A 20919-nucleotide genomic window follows, 5' to 3' on the forward strand; every position below is an offset into this window, starting at 1 on the left:
CAAATGTGTGGTTGAAATTATTAAGCAGGTCACAAAAATTGTCTCAACAGCACGCATTACAGCTCCTAGGATGGTCCTAGAGATAAGATAAGACTACACCCCAAGACAGCTGAAGGCTTTACCTGACGCTCCTAATCCTATATACCGTTACTGACCTAAGCTACTCCACACCAAAGCGTGTCTTGCCTCAGGCCTTGGGTTTACTTTTGTTGTGATGAACTTCAACAACACATAGTCACTGCAAAGCACATGCCATGCAAGTCTTCAGCTCATGAAAGTTGCTATTAAACACTTCCAAAGGAGACCTCAATGGGGATTACTGGGTCCTAAAAAAACTACTCGCGCTACAAGTCACTAAGCAGATATAGTGGCTGCTCGGGTGTCCCTCACGTCCCATGCTTAGGCACTCCAGTGCACTGCAAACTTTCCCTAGTGTACACTCATGGGCGGCACGGTGGTTCAGTGGTTAGCACTTCTGCCTTGCAGCGCTTGGGTCCTGGGTTCAAATCCCACCCAGGTCAACATCTGCAAAGAGTTTGTATGTTCTCTCCGTGTTTGTGTGGGTTTCCTCCGGTTTCCTCCCACACTCCAAAAAACACATTGTTAAGTTGTTTAGATTGTGAGCCCCATGGGGACAGGGACCCATTTGTGCAGCACTGCGTAGACACTATATAAAAAAAGAATTATAATCTCATACATTACAGAATCAAAAGGGAATACCTTCACAATTTGTCAGGGAGTACATACCTAATGCAATGTGCCAGACCCGGCGCCTGCACTGGGCATACCTGGGGGGGCACAAAAGTCTGTACATAAGGAATCCATGGGGATGAGGGGGGGGGCTGTACATAAAATAACCATAAGGGGGCTAATTGGTATGATAAACTAGGGAACAGGAGACTGTTCTGAATTTTTAATGCTACCACGTGAGTTCACTGCAAAGGGGCCCACTGAGGCTCTATCGCCCAGGGGCCTCCTAAACCTGGAGCCGCCCTGCAAAGTAGCATCTAAAATGAGTCTACAGGCAGTCATTATGCTGTTGTGACTGTAATGGAAGGCATGTGGCATAAAAGCAAGAGGCCAGAACAGCATAGTTCGCTAGTTTGAGAGAAGTAGTCGTGCTGGTCTGGGCCAGATTGAAAATAAAGAGAACAGAAATGATTACATTGAAGATATGACCATAAATCATGGAATTCAATGAAGTGTACTAATGGAACACATCTTTACTAATAAGTGGTCAACTGGTTACTATCCCGGTATCACTTATACAGAGGTGTGATGGGGTCAAAGTATGACTTGCTGTTGGGTAAAAGTGACCTCTTCTACAACAGCATTCAGACAGCACCACATTTATTGTAGTGACACCAAAATCAATTACATCCTATAATTCCGTCCACATTCGCTAGGATTTAATACAGAATGGAGACAAAAAAAAGAAGAATTAAAATAAAGCTAAAAACGAAGAAAAAGAATAAATTTTATTTGCAAGTGGCAATAAAATATTTCTAAAACTAAAACAATAAATCAGACACAAATACAACAGGACAAAAGACGGCCCCTGGAGGGGATTTGGATTGTAACAAATTAATCACTTGATAAATAGTGACTAAACTTGTTTGTAGTTATACATGGGTTTCCGCGGCCAGGGCTGATAACATAAGTCTCTATATAATACAACATGTTCCAGTACAAACACACTGCATGATCCACACCCTGTCTACATGCAGAAAGTACAAAGAATAAAAAAGTTATGTCACCAGACTGCAATGCAATGTCGATACCCCCCCTCTGTTATACACACCCTTTGCTCTCACACTTACTGTACCATTACATTGAGGCTCATTGCACACTGCGAATCGGGTTACTGTAAGTGTTCAGTAGCCCTTAGTAGATATATAGAGATGACCACAGATGCTATCTGTCCCCATAAACTGTGACATCACTGAAATAGACCCCGTCTGGTATATGGGGGGTCTGTGGTTCTCTCCAACCCCCCCTATGTACTTTTCCAAAGAATACAGTAAAATTATTATAAAAGATTAAACAAACCCTAGAACAGTGATGGAGAACCTTTTAGAGATCGAGTGCCCAAAATGGCACCCAAAAAAACACTAGTTTTCCCAAAGTGCCAACATGGCAATTTAGGCAGTAACAAACTTATTGCTACCAGAATTTTTTAGCTCAAATCGGACCTTGTCCACACCTTTTTACTCTTCGGACAGGAACAAGCAGCACAGGATGGGTCACTTTAAAATAGCAGGGCACTACTTGGACTGCCTGAGACTGCAGGAAGATGCAATGTCTGGTATACTCTGTGCCTGGGAGACAGCCCGGGTGCCCACAGAAAGGCCTCCGAGTGCCATCTCTGGCACCAGTGCCATAGGTTCACCACCACTGCCCTAGAAGTTGTTTTTAACATCTAGAATGAGCCGAGAGGAAGTTTATATTTTCTAATGTTAATATTTAAAGCGGTATTGCAGGATTAGATTTTATCTATTAGTAATTCCCAATCCTTACATGTGATCAATATCCACGCCAGAGGAATCCAACACCAGGCGTCATCCTCAACCCATCGTAGTGTTTGCTGCTCTTCACTCTTTACCCAGAACAGCTGCTCACATCTTATAGTGGCTGTTATTGGAATTGCAGCCGAGCCCTTGAACGGACAATCTACAAAACAGGCCATGTGACTGATGGATGTGATGTCACATAAAGCAGAAGGGCTCTTAGTGGAGAACTGCAAGCACTTCAAGCATCCGATCAGTGGGGGGTCTAATCTGATATGGAGAAATCTTGGAGAACAACGTCAATACAATAGTCAATGGGTGTCATTGTGTAATGTCGATTTGGCATGGAAAAGACACAACTCCAAGGGCTTCATTCACTCAAAAATTTTTGCACCAATGTAGTTTTTCAACACCTTTCCCGAAAATGGGGGAGGGAAGGCAGGGGAAAGGTGGAGCCGCCGGATGTAACCACTTTTATGGCAGGTTTCTTACATGAAAGTTCACTAAAATTTGACTCCAGTCCCCTAACGCGCCATGGGCCTTCTCAAATATTAAGCACATGGGACCTACCCAGGGATAAGGGGGCATCAAGACCACCATTGACTCTTGTGCTTTCTATTCCCTGATGTCCAATTACAACAAACGAGAGTTTATCTCATTTTAATTGGTTTTAATTAGTTACTATTTAGTTTTTGGACATTTTTAACTTTGTGAAAGATGGTTTGACTCCCCTTTAAAATGATAGAGATGAAGCCAAAGTCAAATTTTTTTCTTCTCCATTTGTAGCCAAATTTAATGTGCAAACACACATTTATGCCAATAATTATTGTTAGATGTTGGAGAGGTGGCAGCCACGTTGCTTCTCATGTTTGGGAGTGTCCCAAGGTAACGCGGTTTTGGATTAGTGTCAACAGATTAATCAGCACCACGTTACATATTCATTGAAGACTGGATTATACCTTCTTAGATTAGGAATACATACAATCCCTCCAACACAGGGTTGTTTTATCTCAGTAGTGGTGGATTATAATATGGACTGTTTCAGCAGATGCCCTGGGCAGCTTATAGGTGGCCCATGACCTCCTGAACCAATCGCCTAGTCTGATACTGCTGTGTAGAGATAATAAAGAGAAGGACGTCCGACCATGAAATCCCCAACCTCTCAACACATACGTACATAGGGTCCTTCCAGGAACTTCGAAGGTCCTACAAAGGTCCTCAAACTGCAGATTAAAAGTGGACAGATGGGACCGCAGTCCTTCCCCAAGTGACTTACGGTAATATGGTACCAATGTGAAGGTAGTAAATGACAATAAATAATTAGATTTGTTATGAATCATGATTTTCATACAGCCTAGGGTCCATGGCTGTCAACCCCTGTATCTCAGCTAACTTATACTGGTAACAATTTTGGAAGTTTACCTAATTTTATATGTTGACTAGTATTTAGGTAATAAGTCAGGTAATAGTCACTACATATTTCGTAGATCCATATTGCATATTACACTACATTATATATTATACAGGGGCGTAATTACAGCAGCAGCAGCCGTAGCAGCTGCTATGGGGCCCACAGTGTCAGAGGGCCTCGGTATCCGACCTGACACACAAAAGAACATAGGATGTGCACCATTATACACATATTATGCTGCACATTGTACAGCATAATATCTATATAACAGCTGAGCCGGTAGCTCAGAAAAGGAATTTTAGGGGAGAGGACAGCAGGACAAGGAATCTCTCATCAATAATAAGTGTTTGAATGTATATATCAGTGCATAAATCTGTGTATGTGTGTAAGGGAGTATAAATGTGTGATTATACAAATATGTATTTCCTGAGGGGGTAGGGGGGGGGGCCCCATTCATATTTTTGCTATGGGGCCCTGCCTCTCCTAGTTACGCCCCTGATAGTATATAATTACATTATACCTGTATGGTATATGGATATGGACTGGATGAGTAAGACCTGATGGTGTCCTATAGTAAGGTTAGTGACCCTGTCTGGCATCCTGCGGAGGGGATGAATGGAAAGTTCCCGGCCTCAGTCTAGTCAATAACACCTACGTGCGATCAATCGTTCTCATAATGGTGAGCACAGACTGCAGACCAGGACATGTTACATGTAAATACACAGACTGGATGTAGGGAACCTATGCAAATAGAATTGGGAAACATTGTGCCGCACCTTTATTAAACTTTTATATTCTTATCTGGATTCTACCTGCAGCTTTCAAATATATAAAGTAGCAGCCAATGTTAGATTATTGTCCGTGCAGATCTGTGAAAATTGACTCATTTTCCAGGATTGCAGCTGGACTGGGGGAGTATCTTCCCACTGCTGTGCTCTTAGTTCTCTGTATGGACTTTTCCTTATATCCTTTCTTCTCCAATGTTGAAACCGACTGAAGAAGTTGAATACAAAGTGTACCGTAATTGCGCTTTCACTCCGTAGAGAAACTGAATCAAAGCGCCCAGGGGGTGTACCATGGCTGATCACATATGCGTCCTTTCTTCGGGACGTGTGTGACCAGTAACCAGCACCTGGTGAAAATACAAGACATCGGGGACTGGGCACAAATCTCATACGTTTGCATAGAAACGCATATGCGAGTGGCCACGGCCCGCCCCCATGCACTGAGATGCTGTCCCCAAATGGAGTGAAAGCGCAATCATGTGATGGCACCCAAAGAATGTGACGGCTCACCACCAGTGCTCTAAGTCCAGCTACAATCCTGAAATATAAATCTACAGCCCAGCTGCTAATTACAACTTCCACAAAAGATCTGATTACACAGTATGGAAGTATAGAAGACCACATCTACAGTTATGGCCTACAGTGTATTAGGAGGAATATCACCCCAAACAACAACATGCTGCTTTAAGAGAAAATAATTGGTTCACTTATATAAAAAAAATTGTAGTATAACACCTAGAATATTAGAAGCAATGTGTCTGAACTTGGCTTGATAATAATTCAGCCATCTTTAGCATTTGTAGCAATGTATGATGGATATAGCATTGCACACGTGAAGTGGGTGAAATAAGTACGGAACATGTCTCCAATTTCCTAAGTAAATACATATGTAAAGGTGCTATTGTCTCACCAGATGCCAATAACATCCCATTCAATCCACACTGGCAAAGAAATCAAATCACAGGTGTAGATAAGTGAAGAAAGAGAGGTGCCATAAGTCGTGACACCAGCTGAAAGCTATCAGTGATTAGAAAGCAATTAGTGAAAAATAATATTGGCTGGTGCGACTGTTGTCTGATAAAAGAATATCTCCTGATGGGTTAAATCACTGAACTGCCTCAAGACTTTTGCAACCTTATTGTAGCAAGATATACTGATGGCAAATGGAAGGTTCCAGTGAACACTGATGGGGCCATATAGAAAGGCACCAGTGGAAACATGTTGTGGACAATTGGCACAGCTGAGATCTGTTCACCACATTGGGGCTCATTTCCTAAGGGTCCGCGGACCGCACTATAGTCGGAATACCCGACGATTTCCGATATGCCCCGCATTTAGAAGGGGTTTTTGGTGCACGTGATCGGATTTAGGCGCATCAGCGCCGGCTTTCATGTGACAGAAATCGTGGGGGTGGGCCGTCTGATTCGGACATTCAATTTAACATTCAAAATTGTGTCGCAAGCCATGCACTTACATGCACCGGGAAGAAGAAGGTGACCTGAGCGGGGGAGCGACACATGCAGAAAATTGGATGCACGATCTTAGTGAATCGTGGCAGCTCCGAGTCCTCGTCGGACAACGCATCTCGGGGATTGAGATGGGACGGGTAAGTAAATGTGCCCCATTATTTCTACCAAATCTGCTGTAGAAACTATACAGTCATGACCCCAACAACTCATGACATCACTGCTAGACATTTCTAAGGTAAGTAGTGCACTCTTTCTCAAGGACCTGTTTTCTCATCACAAATCCACCCACTATGTAACAAAGATAAGCCGGGTCACACATGGTTTGTAGCAACACAATTACAATGCAGAGTAAATGAAAATTCATTAGAGGTGCGGAGTGACTGTAGATGTAGGACTGGTTATACTGGACATTATCAGGAATATTATCAGCACATTGCCCTGAGCTCTGCCTCACAAGAAGAAACATTTTTATCTGGAATACAGATGATATAATTGTGTAACAGGTGGATCTTGAGTTTTGGTGGAACTGTAGCTCCATATATAATCTTGCAGGAATATTGGGATTGTACATTTACAGAACACTAGTGGTGGGTCGTTTGTGAACGAGCAAACACTAAGAGCCAGCTCTTTCAGGCAAACGATAGGAGTCGAAAATTTCGGGTTAAAGTGGAGTGAGAATGGGTGGCGATTCTCTATGTAATTACTTAGGGAGCCAATCAGGAGCCAGAAGAGCTGGAGGTTGAAATTGAGCAAAGACTAATGACTAAAAAGTCGGACTTCCCATCACTACCGAACACCTCTCTATACCCTATAACAGTGGTGGCGAACCTATGGCACAGGTGCCAGAGGTGGCACTCAGAGCTATTTCTGTGGGCACCCAGACCATCTCCCCAGCACACCAGACAGGATGCGAAGAATCTTCTCAAGCAACTTAAAAGATGCTGCTTTCATTCATATTTTGATACTTACTTCGATACTTGGGACTGTAGGAAGAGGGAGAATGAATAGACAGGGCCGAATTATCTTTGGAGGACCTTCTGCTGGCCCCTACAGGTCTACAGAGGGACACTGGAAAGAAGCTAAAATGATGCAAATTTTCAATATTTCTACTGTGTTGCTGTCCTCAGGAGGCCAATTTGATTGGGGGGGGGAAGAACAGGGAGCAGTAAGTTGCTGCTTTAATTTTTGGTTGGCACCTCGAGATAAATAAGGGGGGTTTTGTCGTCTTTTTGAGCACTCGGCAGCTAAAAGGTTCACCATCAGTGCCCTAGAATATAAGGGTAGATGCAGTGGATCAAATCTTTTCCAAACCTCGGAAAAAAAAACCTGCAGTGGAATCAGAATCATGTTGTGGATTTTAAACCCGCAGCATGTCAGGTCGTGTTGTGTGTGCTGCAGATTTCTATTAGAGATTTCACCCTTTGCTATGGCAAAGAGATCCTAAAAATACACCAAATTTCTGCAACAAATCCTCAACTCAGCTGAAAAAAGCCGATTCTCAATAGAAACGGAAAAAATAACCATTTTTTAACAATGTTTTGTGCAAGTTTGTCATCCGTTTTTCACTGCCGTGTGCATCTAGACGAAAGATGACAATTGTATGAAATCTGCAGTATCAGAAGTCCCCAGATACCATTTCCTAAACCCCCGGGGACATAGTGGAATAGAGATTTCTTTGCTGGTAGATATTCCTGTGAATATTTATTTTACAATACTTCATGCAGATGGAATGCAGTCAACAAGATTTGGGCAGAATTACAGTCATCGGAGCAAAGTCTAGCGTGTTCCTCCTATGTCAATATACAGAACTGTAATACGTAGCATTAATGTATGGCTTGTCAAAGGGCTTGACAACATGTTATCCCCTATCTAACTTTCCGATTGGTGCGACCCAATTAGATTACTAGAACTGGGAGTCATTGTACCCCAAATAAATGGAGCGGCAGCTCAAACACGTACACTCCATCCTATGTCTGTAGTTGCAGAATAATTCAAGCAGAAAAAAACTCTTGTTTTTAAGTCTGTTTTACGTGCATCATTCTGCTACTACTAGGACCGCCTCCCATTAGCAAGCTATTCCTATTGTGTGGCTGGACAACCCCTTTAAAGGAAACCTACCATGAGGAATATCAGAAGTAGATCTGATAGTAGATACCTCTTGCCTGCCTCTGTCGTAATATAATAATCTTGGAACCTAACTTGTTACAAACTTTAATTTAATAATATGTAAATTATCTGCAGAGGCTACTGGGGCGGGTACAGGCCTGGCCGGGCACTAGGAGCTAAGGCTCCTCCCCGCCCCAGTAGGCTCTGCAGTTATTTTACATATTATTAAAATAAAGTTTGTAACAAGTTAGGTTCCAGTATTATTATATTACAGATTATGGCAGAGGCAGAAGGAGGAATCTACTACTTCTTGGTAGGTTTCCTTTAATAACTTATCAGTAGGTGAGCCCTGAGCATAGACGTCCACACATTTAAAGAGAACCCGTCATGCAAAATAACCCCCCTAAACTAAATATATTTTCATAAACTGCCATTAGAGAGCATTGCCTCTATCCCTTCATTGTCCCTCTACATGCCTGTAAACCTAAGCAATGAGGTCCTAAAGCTGTATGCAAATGACCTGTGAAATGTCCAATGAAGTATTAGCATATTCAAGCTGTCCACTCTATTCATGAGTGGGAGGTACAGCCACACCCCCAGTGCATGACTGACAGCCTGTATAATGATGTGAGGCTGTATAATGATGTGCTTCCTGGTGCTGGTGACCACGCCCCCTGCAGCCTGTGTGTGCATGTGTGTGTGTATAGGAGAGATACAGCAGCTCCAGGATGCAGCCATGTTACAGCAGAACATGTCAGATTCATGTGTAGCTGATGTCTGTGTCTCTCACCTGTATATTAGGAGGATGCAGCATGTCAGCAGATACAGCACACAGTAGCCATGCTTTACTATACATTACACACAGACATGAGCAGGGGGAGGAGAGGGGAGGGGTAACAGGGGTGACATCACTGCCTCTGACCATGTGACCAGCCTCATTTACATGATAAAAAAATAGATGATTTTACAATGATTAATGTATGAAATAACTAGATAAAGGCTGGGATGGGATCCTTGTGAGCTGCTCCAACAGGTAGAGGTGACAGGACAAGTGACACAGACCTGATGACAGGTGTCCTTTAAACATAGACAAACAATACTGGGTAATACAGGTCTTAACCCAGAGGGTACTTTATGGCTGTGTTCACATCTGCGGTTGTACGCTGCTGATCTGTATATCACATGTGCTACTAGGGAAGGGACTGACATGACATTGGCCATTAGGCTACATGCTACACCACAAGGTCACAAGTAGGGATTGTGAAATGACAACACACAATGTGATGCTGCTGGTCCTAACCACAACTTCCACGATGACTGAGAAAACTACAAACAGTGTGAAGCAATTGGGGCTCATTCACATAACTATATACTTCTATTATTAACTTGGTTGATCTTTGGTTGATTTGTTTTGAAAGTCACAGCAACCAGTTTTTTTAAAAAGTAAATTCCTACAGTTTCTATGAGGTTTCCCAACAGTAGTGGATTATAATATAGGGGGTTTGGATGGTAGCCCGGGGCCTTAGTCTTCTAGGGGGCCCATGGTCACCCAAACCACCCACAAAGTTTTATATTGAGAAGGAGCATCACCCATGAAATCCTCGTACATCTGTCCCTGCTCTCAATACACATATACACAAGAGCCATTTCAGGACCCTTTAAAGCAGAAGGGACACATCCTCCATTCTCCACAAAGCTTGATTCCCGTACGGTATGTAGGAAGTCAATTCCAGACCCACTGGGGGGTATTTATCAGGTAGCGCCGGGCGTAGAGATGAATACCCCCAAATAGTCCATAATAAAAACCAGAGATGTGTAAATTCAATCATTATATTCAATGGATACATGTTATGTAAGCAAAATACAGAAATTTGAATAAAGCCATAACCCTGCAAGAAAAGACTCCATTCTGGAGTTCAGCAACAATCGGTAAGCAATGATTTCCCAGAAATCAGCTGAGACACATGTGGTGAAATCACTGTGGGTTTAGCTACAAAATAATCGCTATTGCACAGCTGCAGTAGACACTTTCTTAAAGGCTTCTACCAAGTTTTATTGTTATCTAAAGGATAGGGAATCTGATTGGTCCAACTCCTGGGAGCCGCAATGAGAATGTCCCCTCATTGATCACAAGAACAGGGGTCCCATTCTCAGTATTTGAGTTAAGCAGCAGCTCAGGGATGTGTCCTGCTGCTCCATTCAATACTATGGGAGCGTCTGAATTGGCTGAGCACAGCGCTATGTTTCTCTACGTCACTATCATTCACTGTCTAGGAGAACACCACAGATACATGAGTGCTGTGCTCAGCAATTTCCGATACTCCAATAGTAATGCATGGAGCAGCAACTTTACCCTCCATCAAGTAATGAAAAATGGGACCCCTGTTTTCCTGATTGAGGGATCCCCCATGAAACAGATTCACTCTGTGTAGCGCTTCGTAATCTGTGTGCACTATATAAATAAAGAATTATTATCGTCCTGTGGATAAGCAATAACTACAATAGTAAAAACCCTTTATTGAAAAATTCAATCCCTGCTGCATGAAAATTTTAAATAGAAGACAAAAGTTTTTGCTGCGGGTGGAATTACTGCGGAATGTTTTCCATGGACATTCCAAACCTATTCCAACCCGTATGTCCCCGATTTCAATTAGTTGTCGTGCAGCAGCTCGTCCCACACATCACACATTCCCACTTTCTATTTTCCTTGGAATTCAACACTGACTCCGGTTTAGTAACCCCTGCAGCGGCTGCTCGTAGACTGGATATTAAGTGAGCAACAAAAGTTTTTCAACTTTTTTTCCTTTTATATATTTCTACTTTGTGCAATTTAATTTTAACCATTTTAAACAACAAATCCCCAGTCTGCAGCTGATCTAGAAAACGCGCACAGACCTCCCGTGTCCTGACATTCAACGATACACAAGTAGAAATAATACAGAATAACTAAAATGTATGTCAATGTAGACCAAAGCGTCCACCATCCAAACAGGTCACCATAAACAGCGCCCCCCAGGGAATCGGCAGGACTGGGGTATAACAACATGGAGTAAGAAAACTTCCTATCATGTAAAGATTTGTAACAGTAAGAAGTAAAAGTAACAATCTTACCAGTCTTCACAGAGTAGATCTGACAGGAGAGGAGGAAGCCGAGACCCAGGCACAACCTTGGCAGCATAGGTACAGCTCCTGCTCACAGGGCTCATGTAAGAAGTGGTACAGGGGCACCGGCACAGCTGGGACGTGACTCTCCTGTCCAAATCTCAGCACCCAGGGTGACAACCAGGAAGTGCAGAGCCTACCAGTGACATCTCCTGAGGTGCAGGCTACCTGGACTCCTCCCTGCTAGGGATAGGCAGCTACTAGACAGCTGATTTCATAGCAGTTTAACCCTGAAATGACTGGAAGCTACTGGAGTACAACCTGTCCTTCCACTACTGATTTTTTTTTTGGGTTGTTCCTATGCAAACGTCACAAGCAACAAATTCCAGAAGTTGTACAGATCATGCAGTGAGGTGGGGAATTACACAGCAAGAAGTAAGCTCAGCAGGTCATCTGAGCGGTTCAATAATAAAAGAATAGGAACCACGGCCTATAAATCCCAAATTATTAGAAAATAAAGGCCCTCCCCGTCCCACAATATATAAAAAAAATTATGCAAAGAAAAGTGACATACTATATATGTCATATCTCTGTGGTCCCTGAGGCTGCGTTCACACGTTGCATTTTGAGACGCAATTCAAGGGCTTCCCCCGTGATCACATGCCGAGGTAACATTGTATTTCCATTTAGCAAACGCATTATTTCCTCAACATGTGATCCCTAGTTAGGCCGGCGGCGTTTTTAAAACATGCGTTTTTTAATGGACTGTTTAAAAACGGCCCAAAAACGGGTTCAAAACACCACGCGTGCCGCCGACCTAAGTTACTTGTAAGGCTGCTGTCACACGTACCGCTAGACGTCCGTCATAACGCGACGCTAGCGCACAGGGGGAGGTCCTCGGCCCGAACGCACTTGCGTTTCCAAGGAAACGCATGCGATTGTTAAGCTGATCGCATGCGTTTCTCTGGAAACGCATATGCGTTCGGGCCGAGGACCTCCCCCTGTGCGCTAGCATCGCGTTATGAACGGACGCCTAGCGGTACGCGTGACTGCGGCCTTAGGATAAGGGATAGCAAGCTGATGGGTGAGGCTGTGTTCACACCAGCAGTTTTGATTGCGATATGAAACGCAATTGAAAGGCTCCTCCTCTGATCACACATTGGGGCTTATTTACTAAGGGTCCGAACGCCGCACTTTCGTCTGGTTTTGCGAATACTACCGCTTTGCGCCGAATTGCCCTGGGTTCTAGGTGCACGCATCGGCGCCAGCTTGCACGTGACAGAAATCGGACAGATTCGGACAAACCGCAGAGTTTGAAAAACGATTTGTATCGCAAGATCAAGCACTTACATGCACCAGGAAGAAGCAGGTGAACTCCGGCGGACCTGTGCGCAGCAGCAGTGAATCGCGCCGGACCCGAATCCTTGTTGAACAACGCACTGCAGGATCCCGACGGGACCGGGTAAGTAAATGTGCCCCATTGAGTTAACATTGTGTTTCCTGCACTCAATGGGGCACATTTACTTATCCGGTCCTCTGCGATCCCCGATCCGGAATGTCCGGCGGTTACACATCTGCCGCGATTCAAAAAGATTGTGGGCCCGATTTCCCGATTGTGTCGCTTCCCCGATCAGGTCCACCAGAGTTTACCATCTTTCTCCCGGTGCATGTAAGTGCATTGGATGCGACACAAATTTAAATGTTGAATCCTGCGCTTAGTCCGAATCCGTCGGATCGTCCGTTGTTTTGTAACGGAATCAAAACGCAATGGGGCGGCCCGCTGCCTATTGCCTATGTGTTTGTATGCAAATGTATGGGATCGGCAATCAGTGCCTGGTGTCTTGTATTGTGTATGTGTCAGATATTAGTGAATGTTCAAAAGCTAAATGAAAGTGTAGTAAACCCTGTACACTGATAATCTAAGCACATTGTCAGCACACAGTATCTCTTCCCACACGGCTAAAACAGCAATAAAACTGAGTAAAATTGTAAAGTAAGGGGGTTAAAAATAATCTTTATTGTGTAAACATCACTTTATGATTAAAATTTGAGAACTTTCTTTTATGGGCAAACCCCTTTAAAGGGGTTTTCAAAGCTAAAAAATTAATAACATATGTAAAGAATAGGTCGTAATCTAGCCTTATGCATTTTCCAGTAGCTCCTCTTCATACTGTGCCCCCCAGCAGCTCCCCTTCTTACTGTGCCCCCCCCCCCAGCAGCTTCCCTTCTTACTGTGGCCCCTCAGCAGCTCCCCTTCACACAGTTCCCCTCATCAGCTCTCCTTCACACAATGCACCCCCAGCCCCGTCCCACAGCCCCACTTTGTCTATGTACACTCTGGGAGGAGAAAGTGGGGGCTGACCTGTGGTTGCCGGAAGTGGAGGAGGGGGGCAGCATCTTTGTCCCACACATCTCCTATGTGCTCCATCTCCTCATCCTGGGGAGCGATTGTTTTCAGGAACAGGGGGCTGGACACAGAAGAGATGTGCAGGACAAAGCGGGACATAGCAGGCCAAACACCCAACTGTCCGGGACAGCCCTGAAAAACCGGGACCGTCCTTTTGAATCCAGGATCGTCGGGAGCAATTAATTGTCTGTGACAGAATGAAGAAAATATCCCAAATAGACACTTTTTTTTTTTTAATTCACAAAAAAAACATAACGTTCTGCAAAAAAATAGAATGATTGCGTTGGCAAATCAAGAGTGAAAAGGTGAAGCAGAAGATAATCTCACAGTAAGAATGAGTCAGACAGGAATGCAGAGCAAACAGCGCGTTCCCATGGCTTCATATCACTGCTGGGAAACCACCTCATATGTACAAAAGTATCCACTAAAACCAGCAGTGGCTACATGTAATATTATAATCAGCTCCGCCAGGGTGCAATGAATATTAATGAATGAATATTACCACTTATGTGTAAAACAACTGATGTGCCTTGCGTCCCCATGAATGTTATCAATGAACAGCCCCAGCTTAAAGGGGTATGGCATTAATAATATTTATCCCCAATACACCCCCCAGAACAAGGGATCACTAGTTCCCTGATCTGCACAGAGCCTCCTCTATGACAATTCGGAAGTCCCCAAGAAGCCAATGGAGCGCAAGACTACAGCAAGTTTTTTTGGAACAGGCCAAGACAACCAGGGAGTAGAGATGACCGGATCCCAACTTTAAGTTTGGCGGAGGATTTTGGGGGTGTCCAATTCAACCTGGACAATATTGTCCGTCTGCATTGGGTCCAATCTTGCAAATTGATACTGTAGCTAATAAAGGTGCACCAAAAAAAGTTGCAGGGGGCGCCAGATTCATGCAGAACGTGTGCCAGAAATTCTGAGTCTGGCTCCCCCTGCACACTACACAGGCAAACTGCACATAGTACACACTGAACTGTTCTTAGTAAACGTGCCCCATTTATTTAAAGCAAAATATACCGTTACAGGGGTTGTACCAGAAATGAGATTTATCCCCGTTCACAGGTAAGGGGACAGGTGAATGAGTGGTGGGGGCCCAGCACCTGGATCCCAGGGTCTACTAAAGGAAAGGAAAGCTCATGTCCATGTTATTCTGTGCTGAAGTTCTGTCTTGGGTTATTTAGGAATCTCTGGAATTGTATTCCTATGTGTAGAAGAGGCAGCGGTGATAAAGCTGCAAGTAGAAGAGGGATAAATACAGAGCGGGGTCGTATCACACAACAATTTATTCTGTGCACGTTATAACACGACTGTGGAATTACAGGCAGAATAGACGGGGGCTCTGCACGCAGTGGGTATGACCCTGCTGGAACTTGTCCCTGCCGGTGCCTAGCTACGAGATAACAGTGCGGAAAACTCCACAGGAATGGGGAATATAATGGTGGAATTCTTCTCTGCCGCGACGTGTGAAAGAGTCTGCAGGTAGCGGAGCTGGAGGGCGGCTGGAGAATCGGACATGATGACAGCGGCTTCTTTCAGGGCTCGAGAAGCGTTCATCTCCCCCTCTGCCGCAACCACCTAGAGAGAAGACAAAAGGAGAAGAAGTGGTGAACACCGCAGACTTCTCGCCCCACATGTTACAAGTGTAATGGTTGATATATCTAGTCTGCACTGCTCCATGCATAACCTGTTACGCCCAAGTTTGGTCTATAAAGGAGCGGAAAGCCTGAATTATAATCAGAATAAACATATTTTCCTATTATTTACCTACCTATTACAGGTATGGAATGTGTACCCGGCTAGGATGTAAGTGACACTACACAAGTCAATAAGCTGTTACAATGAGCTTATAAATCCCCATCTCATGTAATGACTTCCAGAACAATGAGCTCCTGTCATGGTGGCACTGTACAATGCCATCTGCCTGGCAGCAGACACCGGCTCCCTGGCACAGCGCCCAGCATGAATTCTTCTCTGTTTACGCTGTTTGATATGTTGATTTACAGCAGTCGGAGTTTAATTACAGGTAAGTGACCTGCAGTAAGTCATAAGCACAATGTACACACAACAAGGATCATAGGAAATGCTGATGTGAGGTGTGCGCTGGCGGGAGGAAATCTGCTGCTCAATTAAAAGCTGATTCTAGTGACTCCAGAAGGGCCAAATACAGTTCACTATTGACAGCCTTCTCCCTGTGCACAGTATAGAGAGAAAGCTGTCAATCTGCACAAGCACTTCCAGTCTGATCATTGTGTTATTCATGTGCTTTGTAGTTACTGACTGACAGCCTTCTCCATATACAGTGGTACAGTGCTGTGGCACGGTGGCTTAGTGGGTAGCACTTCTGCCTTGCAGCGCTGGGGTCCTGGGTTCAAATCCTACCAAGGTCAACATCTGCAAAGAGTTTGTATGTTCTCTCTCTGTGTTTGCATGGGTTTCCTCCGGGTCCTCCAGTTTCCTCCCAAACTCCAAAAACATACTGTTAGGTTGTTTAGATTGTGAGCCCCATGGGGACAGGGACCAATTTGTCATGCTTTGTGCAGCTCTGTGTGCTCTATATAAATAAAGCCATTATTATTATTTATTAAGCTGCCAATTTTGGTATCGATGTGCTTTGTAGTTCTAGATTGACAGCCTTCTCCCAATGCACTGTATGGAAAGAAAGCACTTGCAGTCTAATCATACTGAAACTGATGTGCTTTGTAGTTCACCATAGACAGCCTTCTCCCTATGCGCAGTATATAGAGAAAGCTGTCAATCTGCTGAAGGACAAGCACACTTGCGGTCTGATCATACTGTAACTGATTTGCTTTGTAGTTCCCGATTAACAGCCTTCTCCGAATGCACTATATAGATAAAATGCTGTCAATCTGCAGAAGGACACAAGTGTTAGCAGTCTGCTTGTATTGTAATTGATTGGCTTCTGATTGACAGTCTTCTCCCTATGCACAGTATAGAAAGAAAGTTGTCACTCTGCTGAAGGACAAGAGGTCTGATCATACTGAAACTGATGTGCTTTGTAGGCCACCATTGACAGCCTTCTCCCAATGTACAGTATAGAGAAAAAGCTTTCAATCTGCTGAAGAAAAAGAGCGCTTGCAGTCTTCTCATAGTGTAATTGATTGGCTTTGTAGTTCCCGATTGACAGCCTTCTCCCTATTTACAGTGTAGAGAGAAAACTGTCAATCTGCAGAAGGACACAAGTGCTTGCAGTCTTCTCATAGTGTAACTGATGTGCTTTATAGTTTCTGATTGACAGCCTTCTCCCTATGCACATTATACGAGAAAGCTGTCAATCTGCAGAATGAAACAAGCATTTGCAGACTGCTCATAGTGTAACACATGCGCTTTATAGTTCTCAACTGACAGCCTTCTCCCCATGCAATGTATAGAGAAAAGCTGTCAATCTGCAGGAGGGCTGGGCACATCCGTTGAGGACTGAGGCTCTGATTCCCTCTGCAGCTTCTCCACAGCCAATATCAGGGGCCTGTCACTATTATCATATATATCATAGATTATGCAGCCAGGGGATAGAAAGGGTCTGTCGAATATAGAGATAGGATCTATGGCTCCTCCTCCGGAATATTACTGACCATTATTGGTGGATGTGATTATGCCATGTGCCAGTGGTGACCGCTGCTACACACAACATATTAGCATCACTGTACCTTTGCTCTGGCTTCACGGGCAGCTTCCGCTTCGGCAGCCATTGCTCTCTGTAAAGATGACGGCAATTTGACGTCCTTTATTTCCACCCGCTCCACTTTTATACCCCATTCTTTTGTAGCATCGTACAAGATTCTCTGAAAGTACAGAAAATTGCAATTAAATTAGGATCGCCCTACATGTCGTTGGACTCCAAGGGATCGCATATAGGGGCAGATTTATCAAGCTGTCTAAAAGTCAGAATGTTCTTATTTGACCATGGCAACCAATCATAGCTCCTCTTTCAGATATTCATGAGCGCTGGTAAAATGAAAGCTGAGCTGTGATTGGTTGCCATGGGCAAATAAGAACATTCTGACTTTGAGACAGCTTGGTAAATCCACCCCATAATCTTTATGCATAGTAACAATTGGTCCTGGTGGTCTGCACCTATTACTGATAGAAGCATAGACCTGCTCCGCTGTGTGATGACATGACGATGCATCATATATTGAGCTGTGATTTCATTGCTGAATATTTAGCATCATGGGGCAGGACACTTGTGTTTGGTAACTGCGTTGGTTAAAGGTTTGCACATTGCTATGTGTACTTCTGGTTCATAAACACTTCTCTTTCCAGGAAGATCGGTGTAATAAGTAACTGTACTGAAACTGTGTGTAATCATTAACCTCCAGGAGTAATACAGTCTGACCAAAGGATCCTCCAATGTCACAGCTGACACCCCTATCACAACCCCATCCCTCGTATTTACTACACCTATGCCTGAATATTTTGGCTTTGGGTTCATAGCACCTTTGAATATTCTATAAAAAGCTTCATTGTTTACTTCCAGTGGAAAAAAGAAAAAAAAGATCCCTGGTCATGTGATGTCACACAGATGCACTGCTCATTTTATCACTGGTCATGTGATGTCACACAGGTGCACGGCTCGTTATATCCCTGGTCATGTATTGTCACACTGATGCACGGCTCGTTATATCCCTGGTCATGTGATGTCACACATGTGCACGGCTCGTTATATCCCTGGTCATGTGATGTCACACAGGTGCACGGCTCGTTATATCCCTGGTCATGTGATGTCACACAGGTGCACGGCTCGTTACATCCCTGGTCATGTGATGTCACACATGTGCACGGCTCATTATATCCCTGGTCATGTAATGTCACACAGATGCACGGCTCATTATATCCCTGGTCATATGATGTCACGTAGGTGCACGGCTCGTTATATCCCTGGTCATGTGATGTAACACAGGTGCACGGCTCGTTATATCCCTGGTTATGTGATGTCACACAGGTGCACGGCTCATTATATCCCTGGTCATGTGATGTAACACAGGTGCACGGCTCTTTATATCCCTGGTCATGTGATGTAACACAGGTGCACGGCTCGTTATATCCCTGGTCATGTGATGTAACACAGGTGCACGGCTCGTTATATCCCTGGTCATGTGATGTCATACAGGTGCACCGCTCGTTACATTCCTGGTTATGTGATGTAACACAGGTGCACGGCTTGTTATATCCCTGGTCATGTGATGTAACACAGGTGCACGGCTCGTTATATCCCTGATCATGTGATGTCACACAGGTGCACCGCTCGTTATATTCCTGGTTATGTGATGTAACACAGGTGCATGGCTCGTTATATCCCTGGTCATGTGATGTAACACAGGTGCACGGCTCGTTATATCCCTGGTCATGTGATGTCACACAGGTGCACGGCTCGTTATATCCCTGGTCATGTGATGTCACACAGGTGCACCGCTCGTTATATCCCTGGTTATGTAGTTTGTTGCTACAATAGACATAAATTTAATAATACACTTCCATTACCCAATGGGTTTTTATACATAGGAGCATACATACATACACACATACATACATACATACACACATACATACATACATACATACACACACACATACATACATACATACATACATACATACATACACATACACACATACATACATACATATATACATACACACAGAATATATTCCTGCACTTACCCCCATATGATCAGCCATTTCTTCACGGTCTATCAAAATGTCAGTCAGGCTTTTGGTGCCCAGCATGTTGCGCAGTGTGGTCTGTGCCAGCATCTGAGTAGCTTGGTTGGCATTGTCCACTTTCACTACCGTAACTATTGGATTGAATATACGGTAGAAAACAACAGCGTCCACCATGATGGTCACCGAATCCTTGGTGAGAACCTACAGGTAGAAGAAAACATAGTGTAGATACGATTGTAAAGCATTAATATTATGGGGGACATTTTTCGGGGCTGGTACTCCAGTTTTCTGACGCACAAGTCCTGAAATAACGGCAATTACTAGCCGGCCTCCAGTAAGTGCTATTATTACCCCCTTTGCACCATTTGGCATGATTGGGGCATGACTGGCAGTGGAGTGGACCTCTATGGGGTGTTCATGCCCCCTGTCTAAACACTAGCTACAGTCAATGAACATTTAGGCCTCAAAGTTTGCAGACTATAGTGCAATTCTACGGCAGGCAGGACCTTCTGATGTATCCGCCATGGTGTGGGGCTGTACCAACGTACATGTGAAATTCACCCCTATGTTTCTTTTTATAGATATTACATTTATAATAGTAATAATAATTCTTTTATTTATATAGCGCACACAGATTACGCAGCGCTGTACAAAGCATGACAAATTGGTCCCTGTCCCCATGGGGCTCACAATCTAAACAACCTAACAGTATGTTTTGTGGGAGGAAACCGGGAGGAAACCCAGGCAAACACTGAGAGAACATACAAATTCTTTGCAGATGTTGACCTGGGTGGGATTCGAACCCTAGCGCTGCAAGGCAGAAGTGCTAAACACTGAGCCACCGTGCCGCCCTGCATTTATAGTGTAAATCCCACCAATAATCCTGCGATCCCCTCTTTACAAGAATAGGGAGCACGTAAGACAATAGAGCCACGGATGAGCTTGTATATCACTGCTCCACTTACATCAAGGACAACTGAAAAATTATAGATCCTTGAACTCCGAACCAGACCCCCCAGCGATCAGATACTCACTTCTGTGAATAAGGGACAAGTGTACAGTATATATTAGGGAAACCTCTTTGAATGGAGTCTCTCAAGATAAAACAGTTTAAGCTTTGGGTAAGATTTTTCCTTGACCTATGGGAAGGCCAGCATTATTTTAGGGCTTATTTACTTATAATGGGGTAATAATGGGGGGGTAGTTTAGCATCAAGAACCAGAGTTTGACATCCCTGCCATCTTTTTAGTTCTGCCAGATATATCAAGAAGCTCTGGCTCTAATATATTTGGTGCCCAAGCGGTTAGGTCGGCTCGGCATAGAATTGTGCTGTAACCTGTTCCTGGCACAGGCTCTAGTTATTGCTTAGGGCAGGAATGCCCCGCACCACCCCACTCCACTATCTGGCATGGCCACCTTCATGCCCACTTTGCTTGGAGGT

General features: G+C 44.1%; 2 protein-coding genes across 2 annotated transcripts in view; both read right to left on the reverse strand.

Annotated features, from left to right (window-relative positions):
• Positions 1-11647, reverse strand: part of LIPI (lipase I) — a 31592-nt gene extending 19945 nt beyond the window's left edge. The window contains exon 1 of the mRNA XM_072138559.1: positions 11390-11647. Coding sequence (XP_071994660.1) covers positions 11390-11456 — 67 coding nt within the window. The 5' untranslated portion in view covers positions 11457-11647. The remainder of the gene's footprint in view (positions 1-11389) is intronic.
• Positions 11648-13638: 1991 nt separating this feature from the next.
• The window catches only part of LOC140119481 (stomatin-like), a 44292-nt gene continuing 37011 nt past the window's right edge, over positions 13639-20919 (reverse strand). The window contains exons 6-8 of the mRNA XM_072138560.1: positions 19476-19679; positions 17462-17596; positions 13639-15371 (exon numbers count right to left, since the gene is read on the reverse strand). Coding sequence (XP_071994661.1) covers positions 15183-15371; positions 17462-17596; positions 19476-19679 — 528 coding nt within the window. The 3' untranslated portion in view covers positions 13639-15182. The remainder of the gene's footprint in view (positions 15372-17461; positions 17597-19475; positions 19680-20919) is intronic.

The sequence above is a fragment of the Engystomops pustulosus genome, chromosome 2, assembly GCF_040894005.1.
Source record: "Engystomops pustulosus chromosome 2, aEngPut4.maternal, whole genome shotgun sequence".
Lineage (NCBI taxonomy): Eukaryota > Metazoa > Chordata > Amphibia > Anura > Leptodactylidae > Engystomops > Engystomops pustulosus.